The following is a 12880-nucleotide window of genomic DNA, read 5'->3' as shown; positions in this document are numbered from 1 at the left end:
ACTTGTTAAGGGTTATGGCGTTAACTGTTGGCTTACATCTCTGCTTACCAATTAAGAATGTAACCTCTATATAGTTTTGAACGAATTATAATTAGCAGTCAGCTGATCCTGAAGAACTTGCTCAAAACGACTTCAAGCACGTGGGCAAGTGGCCCTTTATTTGCAAGGCTGCACCAACCATTGAAATCTGATCACTCCAATACTGATGCTGAAATTCTACATAAATTCATTACCTGTCTCAAGTTGAAAAACACATTTTTCAAGTCACTATACGCCCCCCCCCAAAAAAAAATCCTGCAGTCATTTAAACTAACAATCCTAATCCCATAGTATCCTGGCCACATCCAGTTTTTCAAACACTCCAACTGTCTCGGCACGCACCGTTTATTATGATCAGGGCAAATGGAAAGGCAGTGTGGAGAACACACGCTTCTTCTTAAGAGTTCCAGTAAATATTAAAAGTAACCCTATGGCCTCTTAGGGAAAAAGAAAATCTCCGACTCCCCAGCCGAACCTCGGCTCGCGGGACAATGCACCTTGCCCCCTCCCACGCCGAGTCCTGCCCCGGCGCCAAGGCCGGCGGGAAGCGGCACAGAACTCCCGGTGATGACCCATCCCCGCTACTTCCCGCCCGGTTTTAGCGAAGGCGCGACACTGCACACTACGACCAGGTCCACGCGGACGAACAGGCGCGGTGCCCAGACCCACCGCCGCCGGGGCCCTAGCGCCGGGCCGGGGGCGCGCGGAGGGAGGGGCACAGAGGGAGGGGCGCGCGGGGCGCGGCGACGCCGCGGGGGTGGGAAGGGCGCTCCGCTCCACTCACGCGCCCGGGGGCGGCACCGGGGCCATCGCTGCGGTTCTCGCGTTCAAAAACCGAAAAGGGGAAAGGCTTTTAAAAAAAAAAAAAAAAAAAAAAAAGACCTGGCTCCTCGTTTCATCCGGAAACCGACAGGCCGGCAGGAAATGACGAAGGCAGAGGTCGTCCGGGTGCGCTCGGTAACCGGTCCCGCGCGCCCGCCGACTCCGGGGAGGAGGCCCCGAGCGGAGCAGCGCCGGCCTCGTGCCGCCTCCGGAGCGAGCCGCGTGAGTGGCCCCGCGTCCCCGCGCTCCCGGTCCCGGCGGCCGCGTCACCGGCCCCGCCCTGCCGCGCCGCCCCGCCCCGCCTGGCTGCGGCCGAGGGCAGGGTCGCCGCCCGCCGGGCTCCGAGCACCTGCCTCGCCCTGCCCGGGCGGCGTAGGGGACCCGATGCTCTGGTTGCCAGGAGCGCAGGCAGGAAAGACGAACAACCCATCTGCAACGCGAGCCTGGGGCGAGACGACCCGGGGCAGCAGGGTTTTCGCAGGAGTGTTTTGAGATGGAATGTCTCGCAGCCCTCCCGCGAGCGGCGGAAACACAAAAAAGATCCTGGGACTTTCTGGAGGCCCTAACCCGTGGCACCCTTCTGGGATAGGATCTTATAATAGTAATAGTAGTAATAATAATAATAATAACTATTATTATTATTATTTTAACCTGCCAGACTTGATTTTCTTCCCCGAGGACCAGATCTCATGAGATCCGTGTCGCGGCTGGAAGAGTTCAGGTTTGGGCATCAGATGTGTTTGACAGCCCTAATCTGTGTGGCTTTGGGCAAATTACATAACCAACTATTGCCACCTGTTACCACGCTAGTTTCCTCTTCTGTTAAATGGAGCTATAGTGCCTCCCTGCAGGGTTCTTGTGAAAATTAATTGTGGACGACCCAGCCCAGAAGCCCTCGAATGTTAATTATCCTCCTCATTTTGGGCGAAGGCCTATTAGCCTGCTTCCTTCTGCTTCCGGAATCCAAATCATTAGTGAAAGATGAAAGAGAAAAATTTCTATTTATATGTGCAGTGGATTTTGTTATTGGAAACTAAGTGAGTCTAATCTGAATGTCTAGCATAAAAGAACAAGGTTCTAAGACAAAAAAATATATAACAATTAGAAAAAGTGATGCTGAATTTTAGAGCAACTTGGATACTATATTGTCCAAAATAAGGACTCTAATTTTAAAACTTATGATACAATCACTTGATCCCCAGAAAAGGTCTAGTTCTCAACTTAAAATTTTGTCAACCTTAAAACCAAGCCCCCGCTGTCTTGTTTTTGGCAGCTTTATCTGGTTATGCTTGTTTCCTTGGGACTTAATTCAGCTCTTCCTACTGAAATAGTTCAACCGTTACATCACAGGACAAATGTGAAAAAAGGTCAGTTTTCTCAAAAGATCTCTCAATGGCACTCCAGGCACATGACAAGCTATATTGGTAATCTTGCGGAAACATTAACTTGCCAGGAATAAACCATTGTGATACCCCTGGGCATTTTACTTCAGACTCAGAGGAAGGCTGTGGTGTCAGGCATTAACCCTCACAGGTGTATGTGTGTACACTTGGTTAGACTGAGCATGGTATGCTGGGAGGGAATGATCAAAGATCAGGCCACATGTGGATCATCAGTCTGTACTATGACTCTGAACTAGACCATTTCTTATTCCTGGCAGTCTTACAAAGCATACCATCGGTCATGATTGAGGACTGGGCAGGAAAGTCCTACCCTCAGTGCAAATCTTTCACAACTACACTAAAAATAACTCAAGTGCATGTCCCTGGAACCATAGAATAGTGTCATTGCATACCAATGATGTTGTATAATATGTGTTTTATAGTTCACATTTAAGTTTTACCATTCTGGGTGAGCAGTAATTAGAAATCCTCTTCTAAATATAATTAAGGGGTTGCATATTTACAGCAAGAGGAAGTCAAGCTTTGGGTACAATATACCACTTACTAAGTGGAACACGAACAGAATTTTATAAAAAGTTGAAACAAGAAATTAACCTGATTCAGGCATTAGAAAACAGGGAGGAGATACTCTCTCAGTTTGTCAGATAAAGGGCACCTGCAAAATGTTCTAGTAGCCTACTGCTGTATTCCCTGTTTTTCCCCCAGTTTGTTAAAAACTTCCAATCCTGAAAGCTACCACCCTTGCTGAATAACTGGCCCTTCTGCAACCCCTCAAATCAGATACATTAAACTCATTTCTTTTTGCCAAATATGGTCATTGTTGTTATTTTAACATTTTGGCACCAACAATGGTTGAGATTCCATAAATTATAAAAACAATTATAGTGCCTGGTTTCCAGAAGTCTCCATCTCTAAAGTAAGCCAATTACTTACTAAAAATCAATTAAATTCAAAGAACCTCTGGAGTTTAGACAATAAAAATTAAAAATGTGAATATGCCAATACCCTTATGCACACACTTTCAAAAACAAATGGAAAATTTGTAATCTTTGACATCTAGGAATTGTGTATATTCTAATGTTTAATTAAGTAGTATTTAGATCTTATACCTATAAATTTGTTTAATTTAACATAAGTTCTGTTTTTATTTTTCTCTAGCTAATTTTCACCAAACCAATTTTAATGTTTATCAGACATCAGACATCAGTAGATATTTTAGAAAAATTACTTTGGCCCTCATTGGGAACTTAAGTTAAATGACTATTCATGATATTAAGTTTTTCTCAATGAACACAGTATGTCCCCAAAAATCTGACAAAGGCTTCCAGTGTCAGATGAGAGAAAACATGTCACCTGTTTTAGAAGCAGACCTCTTCTTAAGTTTCATTCATTTTACTCAGAAACAAGAGAGAAGAAAGAAAACCAACTGGGTCCTCAGTACATAGTTATTAATCTTCCTGAGCCAAATTTAGATTAATGAACATTTGGGTGACTTGTAGAATGGCCTGTCAGATACTTTGGTGGAAGAATTTCTACAATGCCGTCATTATAGGCAGCCTCAAAAAAAAAAAAAAAAAAAAAAAAAAAACCACACACATAATAAAATAACTTGGACATTCCAGATACTCTTTTTCTTGGTATTAAAAAATGGCTGCCTTAAGTTCTTAGAAACTACAGTACGATTATCAACTATCATTTGTTCTGTTTTTCTCCTTTTTATAGGCTAAAACAACACTTCTGGATTCCTGTCACACACTAGATAATTTTACTTACCTTTTATGTCCAACACAAGGGAGGAACATTCTCTTTAAGGAAAAATTCAATTAACTGCTAACATATAAGAAACCATTACTCTTTTACTTGAGATTTGATACACTTTCAATTACTACTCTTAGTGTGCGTGGGAATGTCCAAAGAATGCCTTTCCTACAACAGAAGTCACAGCTGTATAAATAACAAAAAGTAGGTTTTTATCCCATAGCTTCTTTAAGCCAAATTGGGCCTGAAGGACAAAAGCAGATACAACTCTAAACTTGGAGCATATTGGGACACATGTGGAAGATCACCTTTTCTAGGCTGCTGTCAGGAGGCGGGCATCTCAGTATCATAAGCCAGTTGCTTGGACCTGTGTTTTAAAGTATTCTGTTGCTTTCATGTGAATGATAGTTACAATTTGGAAACTGCAATGACATTTCAACTTCCATCCTTAGTAATATATTTTTTTCAGTACTAGGTTGAACCCACAGGTGCTCTCCCACTGAGCTAATCCTCTGCCCTCTTTAATTTTTATTTTGGCACAGGAGCTTGCTCAATTGCTCCAGCTAGCTTCAAACTTGCTATCCTCCTGCATCAGCCTCCCAAGTCACTAGGATTACAGGTATGTGTCCCCATGCCCAGCCATTTAGTAACGTTTTTATCCTACATCTTAACCTTTATGTAGGAGCTATAATATTGTAAAGTCTGTGGCTCAGTGGTGGAATGCGTGCCTGGTATGCGTGGGGCACTTGGTTCAATCCTCAGCACCAAATAAAAATGAATAAATAAAGGTATTATGTCCATCTACAACTAAAAAAATATTTTAAAAAAAGACAGTAAGGAAAAATGTATTAGTTGCCTTAATTATCTAGTTGGGGAATCAATAAACTTTTCTTTAAAGAGACAGAAAAGAGGATAGTACATAGGTACTTATAATCATTTAAAATGTATTCAGATGGGGACTGGGGCATATATAGCTCAGTGGCAGAGAGTGTACTTAGTATGTATGAGGCCCTGGGTTTGATCCTGGACTCCAAAAAATAAAAATAAAAATAAAAAAGTAATATATACCCATTTAGAATTGTAAAACCATTCTTGTCTTGTAGGTTATACAAAAACAGTTGATAGATTGGATTTGGCCAGCAGGCCCTATGGTCAAGCCCTATTTTCTTTTCTTTCTTATAGTCCCATGGCTGGAAGTTACGGAGTGATGGGTGATGATGGTTCTATTGATTATACTGTTCATGAAGCCTGGAATGAAGCCACCAACGTTTACTTGATAGTGATCCTTGTTAGCTTTGGTCTCTTCATGTATGCCAAGAGGTAAATTTGATAGCATCTCAGGACAAATAAGAAGCTGGACATTTGAGGGTTTTTGCAGGATTTTTGTTGTAAAAATTTGAATTGAATACATAAAAATAATTTCATCAGAATTTGTGTTCTTTCTCTGACAGATGCTATTGATTCTCTTGTCTCAAGCACAGGTGACTGAGATTTGGCTTTGAAAACCCCATTGCTTTAAAAAGTGAAGACACCCAGGCCAGCTACTCTAAACTTTCATTTCTGTCACTTCTAATGTCGCCTAATTTTCATCATCATCCTGGGTTCTTTGTCACTCTCTAATGAGCACATGTTTTTTGACCCAAGAGCCTGAAATGTAGAAACTGCTATGTATTCAGTAGATCTCTCTTTGTCCAGTTTAAACTTTTCCTTATTTCTTGTGCATGACATTATCATGACACTTTAAATAATATTGCTCTTATCTGATTTCTTATCTCTTTATTTCACAAAATCTTCAATCCCTTCAGAACAAGAACCTTGTTTTATACCTTTGTGTCTTTTACCTTGGTGTGCCACATAGTGTAAATCCTCAATAAATATTTCCTGTCTTAATTTCAGATGTAATAGCTTAATATAGGTACCCTCTTTTATATTCCCTGGTGCCTTTTTCCCTTAGGAGAGTAAAAACAAAAAATAAACAAGGAGAAGGGTGACTTTAAAGAGGAAAAGCTGGGCTGGGGATATAGCTCAGTGGTAGATTGCTTGCCTAACATGCACCGTTCTTGTGCTCAGTCACCTGTACCTAAAAACAAAAACAAAAAGGAAAAGCAGTATTAGTTGGACTGAGTTGTATCTGCTTACAGCCACATGCTTCCGGGTGTCCTCTACCAAGGTAAAAAAAAAAGGAGCCATTAAATAATTCAAAATAATTAGTAACCCAGAGATAATGTATTTTTGGCATTGGGATGGTTCAGAGCCCACACTTGCTCTCAAATACCTATGTTTATCCTTCCTGGTCATGTAGCTCTCCTAGAGCTGCTGGACTGTTGGCTGCTGGGGTGGCAGGTGGTGGGTGGGAGAAGGCTCCATATGTGGCCACTGATCCACTTGCAGGTAACAGTTTCCTCTAAAAAGAACCACCACCTCCTCCCTACTTTTCTTTTAAAATCAGAGGCGTACTATTCCTGTTTTTAAAAAGATGTCCTCACTAAGGCCATGTTATTTTATTTAAGAAATGTTTTAATTCATTATTTTACAAACTAAGTTCTGCTCATCTTCTGTGTATTCTCAAACCCAGTAATTCAGCTTCATTTGAATGACATGAAAGGGAGAAAAATGAGGTGTTTCTTGTTGGTAGATATTTTTCATATAATATCTGGCTTTTGAGGAGGGTTGAGAATTACAATGGAGGCAACTCACTTTGCATAGTAAATGAATGTGTTTAGCATTTTTTTTCTCTTTTATGGCCACATACCTGTACATGTACAACCACAAGCTTTTTGATGAAGAAAAGAATATTTGAGCCAAAGAATCATCTCATAAAGACAAATTAGAAAATGAAATGGACTTATCCTTTAAGTCTTTAAAATGTAGCATCTGATTACCAAGATCATGAGAATATTACAGTCCTGTATACACTCATACAAATGTCTCTTCTGTGCTGGTTTTGTATTTTAGGAATAAAAGAAAAATTATGAGGATATTCAGTGTACCACCTACTGAAGAAATGTCAGAGCCCAACTTTTATGACACAATGAGCAAAATTCGCTTAAGACAACAACTGGAAATGTATTCCATTTGTAAGTGCGTTCTGTGTTGAACATGCATATTTAAAATAGATTTTCTGGAATTGAATCTAAGGTTATGAACAATAACCTTGTAATAACAATAACAATAACAATAGTAATAAAAACTTGGCAACTTTTTTCAGGTGTTTAACATAGTTTCAGAAAAGGCAGATTTACTACAAAGCTACCAGACATTTTACTTGCACACAGCACTTTCCAAGACCCTGAGAATTGCCCTAGTAATGTGTTCACATGATCTTGTTTTTATAAATTTTGGAAAAAAATTAAGATTTTTAGCTATTATTTCAGACTTCTTTCTCTTCTTATTCTAAATTTTCTTCCTTGCACTTCTTCTCATGGAGTGGCATTGAAGTGGCCAAGAACATTTTGGGGATCTGGCTAAAAGGAAGTTGAGTTAGAGCTATCTTAAGTTTGGTTTTAAGTATGTATTTATAGAGTGTGTAGTCACTTCTATTATAATTAAATAACTGCAAGTCAAAGTAATAAAGGGATGGCTTCTAGGAGGATGACATGTGACACCAGGGTGCTAAGCTAGGGGTCATATCTCAAAATTAAAACATCCTGTGATACTGAGCACTGCAAGTATGTAGGCAGCAGAGGACAATCAAAGTTTAAAATTATTTGTCCTTGAGCTGGGCATGGTGATGCATGCCCATAATCCCAGCTACTCAGGAGGCTGAGGCAGGAGGATCACAAGTTCAAGGCCAGCCTGGGCAACTTAGTGAGACCCTATTTCAAAAAAGAAAAAAGAAAAAAATGTATTGGTCTAGAGTAAATTGTACATATAAACCATAGCCTTTTATGCCTCCATTTAAAAGAATAAGGTATGCTTTGCTTGGTTAAGTGAGAAAAGCAAGAAGTATATGTAATAGTATGCCATGGTTATAAAATCAAATGACCAAAACATTCTTCTTTTTAAAAATCTACATGTGATATAAATGCTCTATATAATTATGTGAGCATTGAGGGAGGCATGGGAAGATATGCAACAGATAATTGACATTTACTGTTTTGGTGGGAGCTGTGTAGGGCTTAAGGAAAAAGGACTGGACAATTTTAAAGAGAAATGTCTACAGTAAAAACTGAAGTGTATGGTGTGCATGTGTTACCAGTGCAAAATAAGAAATAAAACTTGACACAGGAGTATTATTCATAATAGCCAAAAGATGGAAATAACAAATGTTCTTATCCAATGAATGGATAAGCAGAATATGTTACATATACACAATAGAACATTGTTTTGCCTTTAAAGGGAAGGCAGTTCTGACCCATGCTACAATATGATGAAGCTTGAAGACATTATGCTAAGTAAAATAAGTCAGTCACAAAAAGGATAGACACTATGTTCACTTACATGAGGCAAATCAAAGAGGAAAAAAGTTAAAAAGTGGTTGCCAGGGTGTGTGGAGAGCTGTTTTTTAATGGGTACAGAGTTCAGTTTAGAACGATGAAGAGTTCTATGGAGGGATGGTGGTGATGTTTGCACAACAGCATGAATACTTAATGCCACTGAACTGTACATCTAAAAATGGTTAAAATAGCAAATTTTATGTGATATATACTTCTTTTTTAAAGAAGTCCTTTTAAAAAATTAAAAATCCTTTAAAAATATTTTTAAATGTAGAAAGTCAGAAGCTCTAAGTAGAAAATTATAAGTAAAGAATTAAGTTTTCACTGATACTCAAAACAAGTTGTCTTGTGAGTAGTATAATATAATATAATGTAGTATAGCAGATACAATTATGAACTCACTGTACCATTTTTTTCTTTTTTAATGGGAATGATATAAAATTTATCAGAGTTCCTGTTTGCAGAGTATATTAGTTTTCTTTTGCTGCTGTAACAAGTTACCACAAAATCATTTTAAAATGATTTAAAATGATACAAATGCATGGTCTAGCAGTTTTGTAGTTTAGAAGTTCTACAGAGGTATTGCTGGGCTAAAAGGAAAGTGTTGGCAGGGTTCCATTTTTCTGGAGGCTCTAGGGGAAAATCTGTTGCCTACCTAACCCTTTCCAGCTCCTGAAGGCTGCCTACATTCCTTGGTCGGTGTTCCCATTCCTTCATCTTATAAGCCAGAAACATTGCATCTATCTGACTGTTCTTCCACATTCACATTTCCCTTTCTCTGTGAATTTAGCCAGGAAAGATTTTCTGATTCTAAAGACCCATGTGATTATTATTGGGCCTGATAATCCAGGGTGATCTCCTCATCTCAAGGTCCACCTCAATTACATCTTCAAAATATCTTTTTCCTATAAGGTAACATAGTTACAGATTATGGGGATTAGAATGTGGACATTTTGGGGAAGCATTATTCATATAAACAAGAGTATATGTGTAGATTTGCATATTTAATGAATTCCAGCATAATGGATCATTTCTAACATCCATGATATATCTTTTCCTGATAAAGTCTGCCAGAAAGAAGATGTAAACTTCAGGTACAAAAATCTGGATCAACCACAGGGAATGTAAACGAGTAGTATCTCTTTCTTGGCTAGTAAAACCAACCAGGAGTTTTAAAGCTAAGCAGTGAATGATATTCACAAAAAATTTTAGTCCTATATTTTCTCTGGTTTCAGGTTAAGTTAGTTTTTCTTCAGTAAATATTTCTTATGAGTATAAAAAGAAGATAGAATTACATATCTGTTTTTTATTCTAGTTCATATTGGTGACATTTATGTTTAATAAGTCTTCTAGGCTTATAAGTTACTGTATTCAAATTCCTTGTGGTGCAGACAAAAGCATTGTTATTAACTTAAGGTGGAAATAAAGGATAAGAAAAGAAATTGCAAAGCATTAATAGCTTAATAAATGTTTGCCCTGTATTTTAAAATTCTGAGTAACCCTGATATATAATAATAATAATAAACACAAAAGCGGATTGAGCAATGTTGAGAATTCAGAAGATCAGGAAGTATAATGAATTTCCTCTAAAGAATAAAATTGCCTAATTCTTAACTGATTTTTTTACTGAGACTCATTACTACAATTTAAGAATGTTTGGTAGTAATTATTTTGCATTTTTATTAATTTTATCTTTTTCTTTCTTTAATAGCAAGGAAATATGACTACCAGCAGCCACAAAACCAAACTGACAGTGTGCAGCTCTCATTGGAATGAGACCTCAAAAAATGAGCAACAGAAGTACTTATTATTAAACAGTACAGTAGCAAGCTCCTAATTCTTTCTGCTAAATCATGAACAGCATTTTAAAAATTTTTGTACAAAATCATTTTACTTGTGATTTTTTTTCCACTTTTTTTGCATTGTTTTGCTTTTAAAAATTGCTTCTCCTGGTTATTTGGTACACATATATAGTACTCAAAAGACTTGAACACACAGAGACTATAAATACCCAGAAAGATGCAGTATAACCAGAGATGGGGACTTTACCTTGTGGGGACCTTTGATTTTTCAGGATACAATCAGTGAGAACTAAGTCTATCTTTGGAAGTGAGATTCTTGGAGCTTATGCCACCTTCATTAGAATATTTTTCCAAAATAAAAAATAAAAATCTAGCCATTAGAATAAGTTCCTCTAAGATTGTATTCTGTCTTAAGTATCAGAATTAGTATCAGTAATAGACTAATTTGTGTTCTCATTACTGTTAATGACTCAAATTAGAGATTTTTGGTTCTTCAGAACTTGTATACTTAAATTGTCTTTTCTATATCATGACACATATCCATCCACTAATTTTAGAAGTTTTCCATAACTGAATTTTACCCCTTATTAATTGTGTTCCAAGAGTTTTTTTTCTGTTGTTGTTCTCTTGTTTTGGTTTGGAAGATGATGGCTTTCTTTAGGCCATACTGGGTCCATCTGTTGGACAAATGGATACCCCTATATTAATTGGCAACTTGCTTTTCAGTCCTATCATTATCACTGTGTAGTGTTACTCTCTGGTTTCTTCTACTCTTTTAGCATAATAAGCTTTTCTGAAGATCCTCCTCTTTTGTTCCATTTTATATTGTACAGTGGAATGTTTTTACCTAATTTTTCATATTTATTTAAAAGCTTGTTGGAGGTAGTGGTAGGGAAATTCAACTGTCTGTATAACTCAAAGAATCAATTTTTGAATCTTAAGTGCTAATAACAAATTTAATTATTTCCTTTTATTGTGAAATTAAAGAATATGTTTAATATGAAAATTAAAGTTTAGACAAAATAAAACCAGGGATATTGCATTTACTTTTAATATTTGATTACATCATTCAAAAATGTATATATTTTACATAATGCATCATTGACCAAATGGAATAATTCTTAATTCACAAAAGAGTCTGGATGCTCCTCCTATATATAGAATTAAAAAGTGACTCAAGGATTCTAAATGGTTTTAAATATGGGCTGGGGTAGCAGACAGGCAAGGGGACAATCTTAAATTTTGCTTTGCCTTAGGATAACTCCTGTTTGTTTTCATGAATACAGAATTAGTCTGGGGCACAATCTGGGCAGATTATAGAATTAAGAATTTGAGGCATAATCCGAACAAATCACAAAAATTGACTGTCTCAGATGGTTTGTAAAAGTAATGTACATAAATAAATATAAATCACACAATGAGATCAGTTGTTTTGTTTGTGTCCAGTAGATAACTAAAAACAGGTCATAACTAAAAACAGGTAGATTGTTGAGCATCAAACCTTGGCAAGTGACAGAGGATGAAATTCCTCCTCATTTTTTCCTTATAGCTAAATGATGGGAATTGCACACACCCCACTGGCAGGAACAACAGCAAGTTGAGCTTTGAAGTTTCTTCCCTGCTTCAACAGCTGGGCTGGGAAAAGGGTGGAAGCCCTGCAGCCACACTTCAAAGTAACACCAGCTGATTGCCCTACTTTTGCCCTGAATCTATGAAGGATCCCATGAAACTATTTTCTTTGGAAGAAAAATGGGATGACTAACAATCTAGTAATGAACACTTATGTTCTCCTTTTCCTTGTTTCTAATTCCTTTTCTAATGCATAAGATATTTAGCAGTAAGTATTGGTCAGCTTCTATTGGTGTACAGATTGTGTGTGTTAAATAACTGGATGTTTAGTTGATGCCAGCCAGCTGCTCTAAGGGAAGAAGTTAGCTTCCAAAGGGCACAGATATTTGCTCTTGGCCTCACACTGTGTTGTTAAGTTGAATTATTTATATGATTCACCAGAAAATCAAATGTAGGGTTTATGATAAAATTGTAATGTTGGAAATATTTTAAGTGTTCAGTAGAAATGAGATAAAGTAGTGATAATAGGATGAGTTTCAGTTATTAAGATGATATAAAAATAAATTTAACCTGGAAAATATAATTACGCAGCCAAGAGACAAATTTTGTATAGAACCAACTAACTCATTCAACCCCTATAGGGTATATAGACAATGTGTTGGTAATATACCATCCTTTTGCTATTCCAGTGGCAGTAGAATGGGAATGTGCCAGAAATCTAAATGGAAAGAAGGTGGACACTTGGCTTACCTCCAAACTGCATGCAAAATAGGATCATAAAATAGGGACTTAACTTACTTTTCATTTATTTTCCACTTAACTGCCTAATAAAGCCATAGTCGAACTTAGATAAAACTCTAAAGCAGGAAACATTTCCTAGCTCTTCCCTTTTTGTCCCTCTTCATCTTTGTATAAGCCTATAGGGGTGAGAGACTTCTTGCACGAGGATTTAAGGGCGTAAAGGAATTAAGCTGAGAACTACATTGTGGAGATGTGGAGATCTGTAGCAGATGTGGAAACTTTCCTTGATTTCTAACCCCAATGATAAGAG

At 37.7% G+C, this 12880-nt stretch overlaps 2 protein-coding genes across 9 annotated transcripts in view; one reads left to right on the top strand and one right to left on the bottom strand.

The window, feature by feature from the left end:
* The window catches only part of Slc20a2 (solute carrier family 20 member 2), a 100388-nt gene extending 99146 nt beyond the window's left edge, over positions 1–1242 (bottom strand). For 4 of the 7 annotated variants that reach the window (XM_047551095.1, XM_047551096.1, XM_047551099.1 and 1 more), the window contains exon 1: positions 922–1242. The gene's annotated coding sequence lies outside the window, so the exon portion shown is untranslated. Of the gene's footprint in view, positions 1–381; positions 790–823; positions 846–921 lie in introns of those variants that run through there. The other 3 variants (XM_047551094.1, XM_047551098.1, XM_047551097.1) reach the window with 2 other exon arrangements.
* On the top strand, positions 928–11681 carry Smim19 (small integral membrane protein 19). Of its 2 annotated transcripts, XM_047551104.1 has the most exons (6): positions 939–1083; positions 2135–2228; positions 4565–4641; positions 5205–5342; positions 6978–7099; positions 10170–11681. In XM_047551104.1, the coding sequence occupies exons 4-6, from the start codon at positions 5209–5211 to the stop codon at positions 10232–10234; spliced, it is 321 nt and encodes a 106-aa protein (XP_047407060.1). In that variant the 5' UTR covers positions 939–1083; positions 2135–2228; positions 4565–4641; positions 5205–5208; the 3' UTR covers positions 10235–11681. The 2 variants fall into 2 exon arrangements, with proteins under 2 accessions (XP_047407059.1, XP_047407060.1); XM_047551103.1 differs by lacking the exon at positions 2135–2228 and having other exon boundaries at positions 928–1083.
* The last annotated feature ends 1199 nt before the right edge of the window (positions 11682–12880 follow it).

Source organism: Sciurus carolinensis, chromosome 4 (assembly GCF_902686445.1).
Source record: "Sciurus carolinensis chromosome 4, mSciCar1.2, whole genome shotgun sequence".
NCBI lineage: Eukaryota > Metazoa > Chordata > Mammalia > Rodentia > Sciuridae > Sciurus > Sciurus carolinensis.
Note: the sequence above shows the minus strand (reverse complement) of the source record. Positions and strands in the feature narration are given on the sequence as shown.